This window comes from Ostrinia furnacalis, unplaced genomic scaffold (assembly GCF_004193835.3).
Source record: "Ostrinia furnacalis isolate ACB-3 unplaced genomic scaffold, ASM419383v2 OfSCF6691, whole genome shotgun sequence".
Taxonomy (NCBI): Eukaryota; Metazoa; Arthropoda; class Insecta; order Lepidoptera; family Crambidae; genus Ostrinia; species Ostrinia furnacalis.
The window spans coordinates 117,378-133,630 of NW_021136930.1; the positions used below are offsets into that span (position 1 = coordinate 117,378).

Genomic DNA, 16,253 nt, shown 5'->3' on the forward strand with positions numbered 1-16,253 from the left:
AGAGAACCTATACAGAAAAAAAAGACAGAAATAGCACATAAATATTACAAGGAAATAAAAAGTGAACTGAGCAGTGCTATCCTGTCGCAACAGCGATGCCCATCAAAATCAAAATATTTATTCAGTTTAGACCACAAGTGGCACTTATGTTCTAATCATCGCAATGGGACCCCACTCAGCATATGCCGTGGCCCACGGTGGGGTAGGCCACGACACTGGTTTTCAGTGGGCCCCATGCCTCTATATTAGAGTCGTGCTCCTGGAGTGGATACTAAATGGTCTGATGATGATGATAAGTGTACTTACTGCTGGAAGTCCTTCTGACGTGTTGTTGAACGACTCCGTTCACCATCGCTTGGGTTTCCGCGGGTAGTTCGCTCATTAGCGCCGTGAACTGGAACAAACATTATAGATAATAAATATATTATTACGTTGATATTTCGTAATGTCACGATACATTTCATAACAAACAGCATCCCATACTAGTTGTTGCGGGTGTGTGATGTGACGTCACACTCAGCTGAGTGTGGAGTACCTGGAATTGGCTAATCCCATACAATGTTTCGATCAAACTCCTCCTATGTTCTTCTGATTAATTTGGTTGCGGGTCCAATGACAGTTTAACTTTCCCCCGGGACAAACTTGACCTTCACTGGTTGGGTTGTTGCAAGTTGTAGATCCTGGCAACACAGGAGTTGCAGCGGTGGGAACGAGAGGGAATATCATCATCATCATCATTTCACCCATAGGACGTCCACTGCTGAACATACTCCCACAATGCTTTGATCGATTGGTAGCGGCCTGCGTGCAGCGTTTCCCTGCTATCTTTATGATGTCGTCGGTCCACCTTGTGGGTGGACGTCCCACGCTGCGTTTTCCGGTACGCGGCCTCCACTCCAGAACCTTGCTGCCCCATCGGCCGTTAGTTCTGCGTAGGACCGACGAACTGATAAAGGTAGCAGGAAGGCGCTGGATGCAGGCCGCTACCAACCGTGCGATATGGAAGTCATTGGGGGAGGCCTATGTTCAGCAGTGGACGTCCTGTGGCTGAAATGACGATGATGATGATGTCTCTTGTCACATGTCTTACCGGCACGGGGTTGCAGTCATATAGGCACGCGAGCGCGCGTCTTGCGGCTGCCCTAACGTCACCGGCTCGCGGGTCACTCGCCAGTAAGGACACTTTGACCAGGGCGCGGCCTGCTACGCCTGTCGCGCCACCTGTCTCTCCTGTCACAGCTGTCACGCCATCTATCTCCTGTCACGCCACTTGTCTCTTCTGTCACGCTACCTGTCTCTCCCGTCACGCCACCTGTCTCTCCACATATCTCCTTTCACGCCGCTTGTCTCTCCTGTCACGCCACTTGTTTCTCCTGTAACGCCACCTGTCTCTCCTGTCACGCCACCTGTCACTCTTGTCACGCCACATGTCTCCCGTCACGCCACCTGTCTCGCCTGTCACGCCACCTGTCTCCTGTCACGCCACCTGTCTCGCCTGTCACGCCACCTGTCTCCTGTCACGCCACCTGTCTCCTGTCACGCCACCTGTCACTGTCACATGTCTCACCGGCACGGGGTTGCAGTCATAAAGGCACGAGAGCGCGCGTCTCGCGGCCGCTCTGACGTCACCGGCGCGCGGATCGCTCGCCAGCAAGGACACTTTGACCAGGGCGCGGTACGCCTGTCGCGCCACCTGTCTCTCCTGTCACGCCATCTGTCTCCTGTTACGCCACTTGTCTCTTCTGTCACGCTATCTGTCTCTCCTGTCACAGCTGTCACGCCATCTGTCTCCTGTCACGCCACTTCTCTCCTGTCACGCCATCTCTCTCCTGTCACGCCACGTCTCTCCTGTCACGCCACCTCTCTCGTGTCACGCCACTTGTCTCTCCTGTCACGCCACATGTCTCTATTGTCACTCCACCTGTCTCCTATTACGCCACCTGTCTCTCCTGTCACGCTACCTGTCTCTCCCGTCACGCTACCTGTCACTGTCACATGTCTCACCGGCACGGGATTGCAGTCATAAAGGCACGCGAGCGCGCGTCTTGCGGCCGCTCTGACGTCACTGGCGCGCGGGTCGCTCGCCAGTAACGACACTTTGACCAGGGCGCGTCCTGCTACGCCTGTCGCGCCACCTGTCTCTCCTGTCACAGCTGTCACGCCACCTGTCTCTTATCACAGCTGTCACGCCACCTGTCTCTTATCACAGTTGTCACGCCACCTGTCTCTTATCACAGCTGTCACGCCACCTGTCTCCCGTCACGCCACCTGTCTCTGTCACATGTCTTACCGGCACGGGGTTGCAGTCATAAAGGCACGCGAGCGCGCGTCTTGCGGCCGCTCTGACGTCACCGGCGCGCGGGTCGCTCGCCAGCAAGGACACTTTGACCAGAGCGCGGCCCGCTACGCCTGTCGCGCCACCTGTGGACAAACAAGACAAAATTATTACTTTTAAACTTTTCCCCGGGACAAACGTGAGCTTCGCTGGTAGGGTTTTTATGGCGGTCAAGCTGTAGATCTGAACTATCCAGGAGTTGTAGCAGTCGAAATAATTCCTTTATTTTTTTGCAATCTTTTGGTTTCAGCCGAATGACTTTCGGTATCACAGAAAGACAAGTCTTTTAGAGCTTCAAAGTATCTAGAGACTAAAATTTAATGGTATAAGCGTGAAAAGGTGACACAAAGTTACATTCACATTCAGTCTCCACTGCAAAAGCATGACCCTTTAATTACGGGAGACGAATGGAGGAAGACCTACATTTTACACGCTAGGCAGACGAGCTGGGGAGGCCTGGCGTTTGAATATTTATATCTTAGTCGCCTTTCCCGTAGTAAGAGTAGAAGCAGGCCTGTTCATCTCCGCGATTTTACATCGAAAACAAAACACGCACGATGGCCCACCTACAGGATACTATTCGACAAGGCCTCACATACGAGCGAACATTGACTCACGCACGCGTATTCTTGTGTATGATGGAAGAAAATAAAGAAAAAAGTATACTAAATACTGTGCAGTATTTAACTGCCTAAATAATAATAAAAACACAGAATGTACTTTTTTAAGTTGCCTCAAGACACTGAGAGGTAAATAAGTAGTTAATATTATTTATGATAATTCATACTAAATCATGTATTTCCTCCGCCATTTTCCGCAGTTTGGCACCTCACGTCACATCATTTTACCGAAGTCAGCCCTATAGCTTCGGCGCAGTGCCGATCACTGACGTTTGTCAACAAAATGGTGCTTGACTCTTGAGACAGGCTAAATTACACCATATTGTTTATGACATTGAGCATACATTTTTTTAAATACCTTCGTGAAGTAAAACTTCTGTACTGTGGTATTATTATGTGGTACTACCCGCTGAAAACCAGCGTGGGGGCACGCGTGACTCGATTAATGCTGAGCGGGCGCCTTTTTGGCACAAAAATATGCATGTATAGTTTTAAGTCCCTTTGTTCTGTTTTTTATTTTCTTTTTGTGTCAAATAAAGTTTTTCTTTCTTATTCTTACTATTTTTCTAAAAACACCTTCATTTCACAACAAAATCAGTAGCGAACTTACCATGTAGCGCCACCGCTAAGCTATTGGGCGTGCAGTAATCGTGCGCCAAGTCAGCCAGGAATCGAAGCGCGGCCACCTTGGTTTTCGTGGTCGGGGCCGTTGCGCCATCTGCTAGGAACCTGGAGAAAAGTGGTAGTTTAGGAGTTTCCTTCTTGAATATAGTACTATACAGAGTGTCTCATAAATAGTGTTAAGCCAAAACCCAGAGGTAGTCTGGTCGCCGAGCACGTAGAATTTCTTCCAATGACCCCAAGCGTCCCATCCTTATTGCTTGAGCGTAATTATATTGCTGTCGCGACTGTGCGACGGGTGGCCACAGTGAGTGTGTGAGCGCGACAGCAACAAATTACGCGCGAGCGATAAGGATGGGTAGCTTGGGGTCATTGGACAAAATTCTACGTGCTCGGAGACCGGACTTTAGTCGAATCACCTCTGTGTATATTCAGTGATTTTTAAAAAAGATGCAAGGAGAACAGAAATTGTAACCTGAAAGAGCAACATACAAAAAAAACTTTGGAGTTTTTCTTCAATTCTTATGGGACCGTATTGCTATCGGAATTTATTGTAATGAACCTTAATAAAATACACGTGACGTCAAACGTCTCTTTTTCAAAATTTTTTAACTTTTGGTTCAAAACATTTATGCGTTTCCATACAACCTGTATAGAATAACAGTGTTTTGAAAGCTGATAAAAAGTATGTCTGGAGATGTCATTTTACACTTATAAGCCACACAATCACAAACCCCATTTTTGTCTGAATACCCGCAAAATACTGAAGACTCACCTGAATATATTGTGTAGCTGTAATTCAGCCGGGAAGCACTCGTGTATGACGTCCAATGTCTTCATGATCTTGCTTTGGACTGAGCCCAAAATGTCCGTGCCGAGTTTCATGAGCAATCTGTTGACAAAACCAATTTATACTAATTAGAAATTGCTATAATCTACCTTTGTGTCTATGGGGTCCGAGAAAAAATTGATGATATTCGCGTGAGACAGAATCGAGTACATTCCAAGGGGCATAACATACATACAGGGTGGAGACGATAAGTGATCTCACTCGATTCGAGATCACTTATCGTTTCCACCCTGTATACAGTTATTTAATTATATTTTTAGCGTTAAGAGTCGCATATCAAACTAATTTGAAAATAACTTGAAAAAATCGAACTGCCTAAGGCGGGAATTGAACCCACGATTCATTACGCAATTCGATACACAATTCCCGCCTTAGGCAGTTCGATTTTTTCAAGTTATTTATAATTTTCATACATATACAGTCACATAATATTAAAAACTACACAAGACATCATAAAACCAGTTACTGGTCCTGAAAGTGCTTCATGAGATCTATCAATCGGTTCTTACCTAAACACCAGCTGGTATAGCCAGTCTTTAAGCTGCTGCCAATGTACCAGCAGTAATTCGCACAACTAGGTAGGTGGATAGAAGTACATACATATTTTATATTAGGACTAGGCCAGCGTGTCTGCCAAAATCTACCTTAATGTCTATGGGTTCCGTGAAAAATTTGGCGATTTCTGCGTGAATCCAGAACATTCTAGTTTAGAAGACTCCATAGGATCACCAAGTCACGATTGACTATTGACCACCTACATGGTTAAAGATTTGAACTTCTTCAGGCCTATTTATTTATTTATTTATTTAAAGACTTTATTGCACACACAACAATGTTCAGTACAAAAAGGCGAGCTTAATGCCATAAGTCATTCTCTACCAGCTGACCTTGAGCAAAACAGAGATATTGAGTAGGCGGTGCTAAAAAGCTACAAAAATGTACACAATATAATAAATAAAATATTATAATATATATACATAAATACATACATATAATTTATATAAAATGGATGACGAGAGGTAAGGGAGGATAGGAGAGGATAAGGGAGAAAAGGAGAGAATAAGGGAGATTAAGACGACTTGATGCGTTCAAGAAAATGTTTGCGCACAGAGTGTTTGAAAACAAACTTACTAGGAGCCTGCCTGATGTTCTCGGGAAGAGCGTTCCAAAGGCGAATGGAATTGAGGAGAAATGAATTAGAGAGGAAACCAGTGCGGTGGGAAGGAGTGGAGAGAAGGAGCGTGTTGGACGAACGAAGTTGACGTGCGTGCGTCGAACTCAGAAGTTCAAACTGTGTTTTCAAGTAGGAAGGGGAGTTAGGGTCATTTAAGATGGTGAAAAGGGTGGTAAGGATTCTAACATTGCGCCGTGCAGGGACAGGTAGCCAATGGAGCTCAGACCGGTGGGAAGAGACATGGTCATATTTGCGAAGACAAAATATGAACCGGATGCAATTGTTCAGAAGGCGGTCAAGTTTGTTGAGGAGAACTTGATTAAGGTCCGGATAACACACATCAGCATAATCGATGACCGGAAGAATAAGAGCGTGGACAAACGAAATCTTTGTTTTAACAGGGAGAAAATACTTCAATCTCCAAAGAGAGCGCAGTGTGGCGGTGACCCTTCGACTAACCTCGGAAACATGTGTCGTCCAGCTGAGAGTAGAATCGAGATATATGTAGTCAGGGTAAAAAACTTCGTCACCGCGATTCAGGACACCACTGTAACTGGAACTCTCGCTAAAGAGCCGCTCTATACAAACGGAGGGTCTTGCTATACTGGTCTTACCTGAACACCAACTGGTATAGCCAGTCTTTAAGCTGCTGCCAATGTACCAGCAGCAACTCGCACACAGCATCCAGTAGTAGTGAGAACACTTTCGTGTGCGCGTCCACAAACATTTTGTTGAGGAGTTCTGTGAGTCGCTTCAACTGCTCGTCGGTTAGGAGGCGACCGCTGTTTAGGTAGTTGGCCTGTGGAAAAAAAATGTTGATATATGTAGTTTGGGGGAGAAGGCAAAAGAATTGCAATGGGACTTGTACAGTCGCCGTCAGATACATTGGAGCAGACAAACAGACCAAATAAGTATTTCTGAACAGTTTAAAGTGTCAATAAGTTCCATACCTACACTACAAATTACCAATAATATCTGAACATTCATTACTTCATTAATATCTGAGCAGATGCTAGTCAATAACTTCTATACACACAACTAATCAATAATATCTGACACTCATAACGTCACTTATTTGCCAGAGTATGATAAGACCAACCCTACTCTTATTGCGAGTGTCGTAAGAGGCGAATACGGGACCAATTTGCGAACATCAGGCCTCCACAGCCTGGTCGGGTCGGCTATACGCAGACGACTCGCTCCAGCTATGTGATCGGATCGCCTACGCTCCAGCTATGTGTTGTAGAGGTGGCATGACACTTACCAAGTGTGTGAGGCCATCCTTCCTCTCAGTCCAGAGCGTAAACAAGCACAAAGTGCGATTATGTTATAGGAGGCGACTCGTGCTCCTGCAGGAAAGACTAATGCCCGTTTTCACCATCAATCCCTAATTTTTAAGTGATTCCTATGTCAACAATTCTTGTTATTTGTCAACTTAAAAATTAGGGATTGATGGTGAAAACGGGCATAAATAACCTAATGTTATACTACCTCAAAATTCTTACTAATTGTGTAACGCCATCCTTCTTTTTAGTCCAGTGCGTGCATCCCGGTAGATGTCGTAAAATAACACTAAGGGGAAACGATCTGAAGGGCAGTGTGGGCCAAATTCACCTCTGGTATATGAGGGTTGTATTCCTAATGCTATAATGTTCTTACCAAGTGTTGAAGGCCATCTTTCCTCTCCGGACCGGAGCCGGACCATGACACGCTGGGCTATAGTCGCCTTGATAGCTTGACCATTCTACTATATGTAGTCAGTCACACAAATGAGAGGTCTAGGTCGACTTGAGGATGATGAGGTTGTCACAAGGATCTTCCCAGACGCTTGAAGTCATTATCTACCGCAAACCTTCCTTGAAGCGACTAAAGGACAAAATCCTCCCCAATGGTCAAATTCTCCATTGTTAGTCATTAGTCAGTAAATTGTCAAAAGCGACCAAGAGAGGGTTGTGTTCCTTTAGTGAAGACTTAGATAACCTGCAGTAAAGAGTAAGTACTGATGATACATTGTGACAAGAGTCCCAGGAACTTACCAAGAGTGTAAGGCTACCGTTTCTCTCGGTCTAGTACGTAAATGCCATTTTTCTGGATGTGCTCCTGCAATGGAGACTAAATGACCTGATGATGATATGCTGTGTTGGAAAAAGAGGTGGTATGATACTCACAAAGTGTGCGAGGCCAGCCTTCCTCTCGATCCAAAACATGCACCATACTCTTCCCGTGGATGTCATAAAAGGCATAAGAAAGGTGGAATGACACAGCTAAGGTTCTTACCAAGTGTGTGAGGCCATCCTTCCTCTCGGTCCAGTGCGTGCAGGCACATAGTTCAATAATATCATCCGGCGGGGGCGGCGGCGGCGGGGAGCCGCACTCCCAGCCGAGTCGGCTAGCTGAGCCGGACCATGACACGCTCTGGGAGGAAGAAAAAAGAACATTTATTATTTGAAGAAGACAATTCTGTATAATTTAAAGCAAAATTCATTTATTTTGCAAGTAGTTTAAAAAGTTATTTTACACATTCCAGTATTACTTTAATCCTACCACTGCTTCGGAAAAATAGATCAGATCGGGCCGGTGCTGAAAAGAAGCAGCACAAGAAACTCAGCTCTGTCTGGATTTATATAGACGGTCAAGCTGTAGATCCTGGCGACACTAGAATTGCAGCGGTGGGAACGAGAGGTGGGCAGTCCCCTTTCTTTTTCTGTCACTTGTGACCACAGATTTATCAGTATCAGACTCAATCAAACGTGACGGTTTAGCGTGAAGAAGCTTTACTAGAGATCTGATAACGGCTCCAGCTTAACTATATTCATGATTGCGTTGATGGTGAGTTCCTCACAATCGGCTTAAAGTAAAGAAAAAACCTTTATATGATTCTGTTTCCTTCAGACCTGACCTAAATTTTTACCACTTATTTCTAAAGAATACTTATCATTATAACTCACATCATGCCTCCTGTAGGAGTCCAGACTCCTCTCCGAGCAGACGCTGGAAGCTTCAGAGTCGTCGTCCCTGCCGCGGCCGCCGTCGCACGCCGAACTGTCTTCGGGGCTCTGCGGAATGTTAAAATTGAGTTTAAAAGTTATTCAGAATTAAATAGAAATCAGGGCTACTCCCGTACCTCCATTTATGTAGTTTAGGGTCATCCGTCACTATCACATGCTGGCACTTCGCTTTGCAAGAGAGGGATGGAAGCATTGGAAACTACGAATAAAGTTATTGAGAGTAGCCCCGTAAGTCATATCATGCTTATGAGTATGATACTCCTCGCTCAGTTTAGCTAAGAGCATGACAGGTTTATTTCATTACATTTTAAATTAGCTACACCTGCGCGAAGAGAATGTAACTGATCCGAACGCGCTGTAGGAGCGACCCGTCTACGTTTAGTCGACCCGACCACGCTGCTGGAGCGACCCGTCTACGTATAGCCGACCGTCCTGAGTGACGTCACCGTCACCTCTATTGATGACTTACCCTCAGCGTTCCTTTCGCGTCCCTCTTCTGTCACAGCAGCCGCAGCGTGGCATCAACCGCTTCGCGTCTGCATATAGCCGACCCGACCACGCTGCCGGAGCGACCGTCCTGTGTGACGACGCCTCTATATACGACTTACCCTCAGCGTTCCCTCCGCGTCCCTCGTCTGCTGCACAGCAGCTCGACCCGACCACGCTGCTGGAGCGACCCGTCTGCGTATAGCCGACCCGACCAAGCTGCTGGAGCGACCCGTCTGCTTATAGCCGACCCGACCAAACTGCTGGAGCGACCCGTCTGCTTATAGCCGACCCGACCAAACTGCTGGAGCGACCCGTCTGCTTATAGTCGACCCGACCAAACTGCTGGACCGACCGTCACCTCTATTGACGACTTACCCTCAGCGTTCCTCGTCTGGCGCAGCAGGCGCAGCGTGGCATCGACTCACTCCCGTGTAAGTATAGCCGACCCGACCACGCTGCTGGAGCGACCCGTCTGCTTATAGCCTACCCGAGGACGCTGCTGGACCGACCGTCCCGTGTGACGGTTTACCCTCAGCGGGCCTCAGCGTCCTTCGTCTGTCGCAGCAGCCGCAGCGTGGCATCGACCGCCTCACGTGTAAGTATAGCCGACCCGACCACGCTGCCGGAGCGACCGTCCTGTGTGACGACGCCTCTATATACGACTTACCCTCAGCGCTCCCTCCGCGTTTCTCGTCTTGGAGCGACCCATCTGCGTATAGCCGACCCGACCACGCTGCTGGACCGACCGTCCTGTGTGACGACTTACCCTCAGCGTTCCCTCTGCATCCCTAGTTTGTCGCAGCAGCCGCAGCGTGGCGGTGGGCGCGCGGGAGGGCGCGGTCCTCTCGACCGACTCGCGTCTGCGGATGGCCGACCCGACCACGCTGCTGGACCGACCCGTTCTGTAGCAAATATTGTTATTAGACATCGTACACTACAATCCACCTACAAGGTAGATAGATGACTTTTGCTGTAAGGAACTGGATGCAGACTGTTACCAATCAGTCAATCTTGGAATCATTGAAGACCTATGTTTAGCAGTGGATGTCCTTTAGCAAAAATCATCATTAGATAATAATCAGGAAGCGGCGGTTGCAGGTTTACATCCTAGATGTATTAGCGCTCAACATTTATCGCTCGTCAAGTAAGATTTTGCCACCAAAGAGCTGGTCAAACTGGTGAGCGCAAATAAAATGATGTCAACAACCTTAAAGCACACTTTTCTACAACAAAAAAACTAAATATATTTTCATTACATTTACAGGCTTCTGATTGCTAGAACTTAATATTTAGAGCAATCAAAGACTGGGATTGATTCCAGTTGTGTGTGCTGTTCTATAATAAAGACTGTATGAACCAGCGTTGCCAGACGTCCCGATTTTGGCGGGACGTCCCGATTTTTAAATAAAATTTATATGTCCCGCGCGGGACAGACTCGGTCCCGCTTTTCGGAGAGAGACATTCACTTCACCAGACTATTGTTTGAAACGCCATATTATTCTAAAGATTTTTTTTTATTTCGATTTTGGTTTATTTTTTCTTTTTTTATTCTAAAGACGAATTTAACGATAGAGTAAATCTGATTTAAAATATTATGTTTTTGTTAAAATACATTTTCTATGGCTACTTTGGCTATCTATTGTCACGTAAACGTAATTTTAAGTCAAATAAAAAGATCAATATTTGAAAACCTCTGATTGTATACGTTTTTTTACTATGTCCCGCTTTTGACGGAAGAATCCCGCTATTTTCACTCAAAAAGTACCAAGTCCCGACTTGGCGAAAAAAAAACTGGCAACGCTGGTATGAACTGACCTGGTAGGACTGGTCTCCCTGGAACCCGCTAGAGACCGGGGAATGCCCGAGGGCCGTCTGCGCGCGCTGGCCAGAGACATGGGGCCGCTGCTACGAGACGAAGGCGACGATGACCTGGACGTAGCTGGTGATTGGAAAGAACATTGGTTAGTCTTTGTGTTAGGTTAATTTTAGGCTGGCTTGCACCATCTTAGGCACAGAACAGATGGTGAAACGAAACTGCAACTTTCTGATGATTCTTATGAATGAAACTGAAACTGAAAGTTTCAAACTGGTCGCGTCATGTGTGGTCTCTCAACGGACGCTATGGCAGAAACTTAGATGCAACTCAAAAGTAAATAGCAGTTGCAGTTTCGTTGCAGTTGCGTTTCACCGTCTGTTCTGTGCCTTACTTTTAACTGTAACAAATGTCAAGTCTGTCAAACTCAGAAAGTAAGGATGAAGAAGTAAGGTGGTGAAACCAGTCATAAAGTAATATAGATGACCCACGCTGAACTGTCCCACCAAACTCAATGACAGGGGGCGCTACCATGGCAAAAATTGGAACCAGCGATCCGGTATTGACGGTGGCGCCCCACTGTCAATGTCATGCATAGGACAGTTCAGTATTTTGGAACTACACAGATATTTAAGTGACAGTCACAGAGGCACAGATTATTGTCCGATTTTTTACTTAAGAGATTAATATATTTTGTTGATAATGCCAAACGACTTTTTTACATCCAATATGCCTCTGTACCACCTCATTACCAGGGTGTTCTTTGTGGTAATAATTTATTTTCAATAATATGAATTGAAAAAGAAGTGGGAATTATTATCGAGTTAATAATAATATCCAGTTTGAATACATGTTGGACGATGGTTGACTCATAAGCCAAACTAATCTAGTCTGAATAAATAACAAAGTTTCATGAGCATGCAGGTCTGAACTTCCACTAGCGCAATCTGTGAAAAGTTATGCCCGTGTTACCCCATTGAATGAATAAATAATACTCACGTTGCGACTGGGACACGGTGGGTCGGGATCTAGAGCGTCCCACGACTCTCTCCGGACTGGGAGGGACACCGCTAGCCGTCCCGCTTACTGGGGATCTCTTCGCGCGCGCTGTGTGAGACAAATATTTGTTATTTGATAGCACACTAATGACACAGTCAGCCACACTGTTAACTATCCATTTTTGCTCTCGCTCTCATCAAATGGCGATTTTTTGCGATAGAACGAGACGACACGACAGGCAATGGATAGTTAACACTGTTGGCGATGGTACAGCAGCGTCAAATAGTTATCAAAGTGGACAAAAAGTTGATAACACAACCCTATTTCAATAGACGTGTTGACACCACTGATCAATTGACGTACTTTTTGAAACTGTCAAAACGAAACTCTCCCATAGACTTTGTATGGCACTACAAGCAAATGACGTCACTATTTTGTCAACTCGATTAAACTACTTTTTTCAATTACAGTGCGAGCAAAAATCGCAATTTACAGGTAATTTAAAATTAATTAAGTTTATAAGACCAGAATGAAAACTTTTAAAAAAAAATTACATTTCGAATTATTGGGGAATGGTGTCAAATTGTCTATTGTAACAAAGACGTGTAGCGAACTTATTGGCTACTACACTGACAAAATTCAGCGCGAGGTGCGCTGAATTTTGTCAGTGTGTGCGTGCGCGCCGCATACGTATTGGCGCGCTCACATACAAACCGCGCTCGGGCGTTTCTATGAAGATGACCTACTCATTTGTATTTACTCTGGTGTCATGAACTATTTGACGCTGACTGTGACTGACAAAATGACGAATTTTCACTATGGATTTTAGACATTTGTCCCACTGCCGGCCAGTAAGCGACTATAGATGACCCAAACTGAACTGTCCCACCAAACTCATTGACAGAAGGGCGCCACCATCGTTCAACTTTAAGGCTTCCACAGACCAAACGCGGGTCAGAAGCAGTGCCGGTCAGTTGCAGCGCGGCAGTAGGCACACTGAAGGCAGCGCAGTTTCTAAGCAGTTGCAACGCGGGCGGGTTGGATTGGATCGCGGGCCCTAGTTCAAATTTGGTGTGACACACTTCAAAGAGTTTCTTGTATTACAACTTGCGCGGGCCCGCATTCAAACTGCGCTGCTATTGCCCCGCGTTTCATCATCACTCATTCAAAAATCAGAACCAGCGAGGTATTGACGGTGGCGCCCCGCTGTTAACGTCACGGGTAGGACAGTTCAGTTTAGGTCATCTTTATCAACTATTTTATAGCTCTAGACGTCACGCACGCCATGAATGTTGTCAAGTCAAACGTCAATTCTGATAGCTTTATCGCTGTATAGTGGCTACAAACGAGTGTGCGAGTAAATATTTTTTTAAATTAAGTAAAACTAATTAGTATTAAGCTACGTATTATAAAGTAGAGTTGTTTGTTTCTTTAATAAAGATAAAATAAATAAATAAAAATACTACTGGTTCCTATCTAGGCAAGCATAGCTAATATTTTATTTGACAGCTTTCGTCGCTGCGATTAGCTAATAGGGATGTTTCCTGGGTAAAAAGGCAAGAGTTTAACCCTACGGTGGTCGCGCTCTAAAATATCACGTTAGTGGTCGCGCGGATTACATGCGTAAGCCATTTTATGGAGTAAAAAAAGAAGACATCGCTTTATAAAAGCATGTTTCTTTATTTTTTATATTTATTGTTATGTATTAGTTAATGAAATAATCAAACAAAGAAACGAGCAGTTCTTCTCAGTTTTTATAAATTAACCAAAACATAAAAGTCATCATTTTTCATCAAGAAAATGTCAACTTTGGCAGTTTAGAAATTATTTAGTACTAATTGCACTTATTTATTAATTATATTTTGGTTTTTTTTATGAAACTAGCCTATTGAGTACAATCAGCGATAAGCTATTAATACAAATAGGGTGATTGCTATAGTAATTGGCCTATACATAGTTATTGGCATATTGGATTGTTAATAAGTAAGAGAAAAAAAATTTACTACATTGGACTGCGTATTGCTCAGAAAAAATAGAAAATTTGTCTCTTCCTTTCTTAATAACTTCCATTAGGCTTGTTTCTTTTCATTTTAGGCAAGTTGGCCAATAACTATGTATTGGCTAATTACTGTAGCGATCATCCTAACCATTTCTTTTATTGACGTGGGACCTCCATCTATTGTTTTTTGAGCGAGAAAATATTTGATTTCGTCGCTTACTTGACGGAGTTAGAACAAGTGCTTTGACGTCACTGACCTCTACACACTAGACTGGCTGTTGTTTTAATATTTTTGTGCCTATTTGATTTTCGCCATTTGGCGCTGTAGGCCATGCTGTAGGCAGATAGTGTGATAGTGTCCATGGAACTAAAATTAGTGATTTTCTTTCCCGTTTACTTCTATGGTTATTCCATACAACGTCAAAATTAGTTCTCGGGACACTCGTAGTGGCGCTTCAAATCGGCACAAAATTAGCTGTCATTAGGCTAGTTTCCTAAAAAATTTTTTTTGTCCGTCATGTTTAATATCAAAAAATATTGGACACATATTTTTATTTGTCAATCTAACAAATAATTACATAGTTATGGTGCGTTGAAGTTCCGCACGACGTCACAACGTGCGGCACTTTTATGCAAGCATTGACGTCACGGGCCTCTTCTTATGAACTTTGGCGCGCTTTATCTCTTTAAATTTTCATTAGTGTGAAAAAGTAAAAAATTACGTGTAGAGTATTTTTTGATAAGTTAACTGACGGACTAATTAAGACTTTTGCTTTTTGACCCAGGAAACATTCCTTTTGTATGAGACAGCCTGACCAGTGGTGAGTAGAGGTTAGTGATTGACGTTTATATTTTTCTAACAGGGTCAAAAGTCAAGAGATTTTTTTTCATTTTGAAGGTATACTAAGGACTGTACGAATATAATAATAATAATAAAAATAAAAATTGTTTATTTCTGTAAATCATTTACAATAAAGTTACCGGGGTCTCCCAGAAAGTAATCGTAAGATACTTGTGTTGGGAGTACCTCGCTCTTCCACCTTAGTTACAAATTAGTTTAGATTTACGTGATAGATTTGCTAGTAGTAGGTAATAACATTGTTAAGTACACAAGGTTATAATTGAGGTAAGTGTGCATGGGTGTGATGTGTATGTATGTAAATGTGAGGTAAGTGTCCTTAGGTGTGATATGAGTATATGTATNAATAATAGAAAAAACAACCCCCAAGGGTGGAAAATTGGGGATGAACTTTTTTATACGCAATATCTCCGCCGTTTATAAATCAATTTGAACGATTATTTTTTTGTTGAATAGGTATTATCAAAAGAGTAGTTTCATGCGAATTTGAAGAAAATATTTCACCCCCAAGGGTGGAAAATTGGGGATGAACTTTTTTATACGCAATATTTTTAATTTTTAGTTTTTTTTGTGTTCACGCATTTGAAGTCGGTTTTATTTTTTTTAAAAGTTAATTATTTAAAGCCTACTAGGTCATGAAATTGAAAAAAAGTTACAAAATTATTGATAACTTCTAAACTACGAAAAAGCCGCGGGCAAAAGCGTGTAATATTATAATATTATCATTATCCCAATCCCAACTAATATTATAAATGCGAAAGTAACTCTGTCTGTCTGTCTGTCTGTCTGTCTGTCTGTCTGTCTGTCTGTCTGTCTGTCTGTCTGTCTGTCTGTTACGCTTTCCCGGTTAAACCTCGCAACCGATTTTGATGAAATTTGGCATAGAGATAGTTTGACTCCCGGAATGAACATAGGATAGTTTTTATCCCGGTTTTTGAAACAGGGACGCGCGCGATAAAGTTTTTCTGTGACAGACAAAATTCCACGCGGGCGAAGCCGCGGGCGGAAAGCTAGTGTACTTATGAATTCCACTACTTTATATAAAGATATTAACGAAACACTCTAAATTAAAATTAAATTAAAAATTGTTTATTTCTGTAAATCATTTACAATAAAGTTACCGGGGTCTCCCAGAAAGTAATCGTAAGATACTTGTGTTGGGAGTACCTCGCTCTTCCACCTTAGTTACAAATTAGATTTACGTGATAGATTTGCTAGTAGTAATAACATTGTTAAGTACACAAGGTTATAATTAAGGTAAGTGTGCATGGGTGTGATGTGTATGTATGTAAATGTGAGGTAAGTGTACATGGGTGTGGTGTGTATGTATGTAAATGTGAGGTATATTGTGTGCATGGGTGTGATGTGAGTATATTTTATGTATGTAAATGTGAGGTAAGTGTGCATTGGTGTAATGTGAGTATATGTATGTAAGTGTACAAGTGAGGTAAGTGTGCATGGGTGTGATGAGAGTATAAAATATGTA

At 43.7% G+C, this 16,253-nt stretch overlaps 1 protein-coding gene across 1 annotated transcript in view; it reads right to left on the reverse strand.

The window, feature by feature from the left end:
- Positions 1 to 16,253, reverse strand: part of chb (CLIP-associating protein) — a 49,470-nt gene that overhangs the window by 20,768 nt on the left and 12,449 nt on the right. The window contains exons 2-11 of the mRNA XM_028318183.1: positions 11,910 to 12,017; positions 10,913 to 11,036; positions 9,864 to 9,999; positions 8,549 to 8,656; positions 7,878 to 8,015; positions 6,215 to 6,399; positions 4,352 to 4,468; positions 3,566 to 3,684; positions 2,291 to 2,421; positions 307 to 394 (exon numbers count right to left, since the gene is read on the reverse strand). Of these exons, the coding sequence (XP_028173984.1) occupies positions 307 to 394; positions 2,291 to 2,421; positions 3,566 to 3,684; positions 4,352 to 4,468; positions 6,215 to 6,399; positions 7,878 to 8,015; positions 8,549 to 8,656; positions 9,864 to 9,999; positions 10,913 to 11,036; positions 11,910 to 12,017 (1,254 nt within the window). The remainder of the gene's footprint in view (positions 1 to 306; positions 395 to 2,290; positions 2,422 to 3,565; positions 3,685 to 4,351; positions 4,469 to 6,214; positions 6,400 to 7,877; positions 8,016 to 8,548; positions 8,657 to 9,863; positions 10,000 to 10,912; positions 11,037 to 11,909; positions 12,018 to 16,253) is intronic.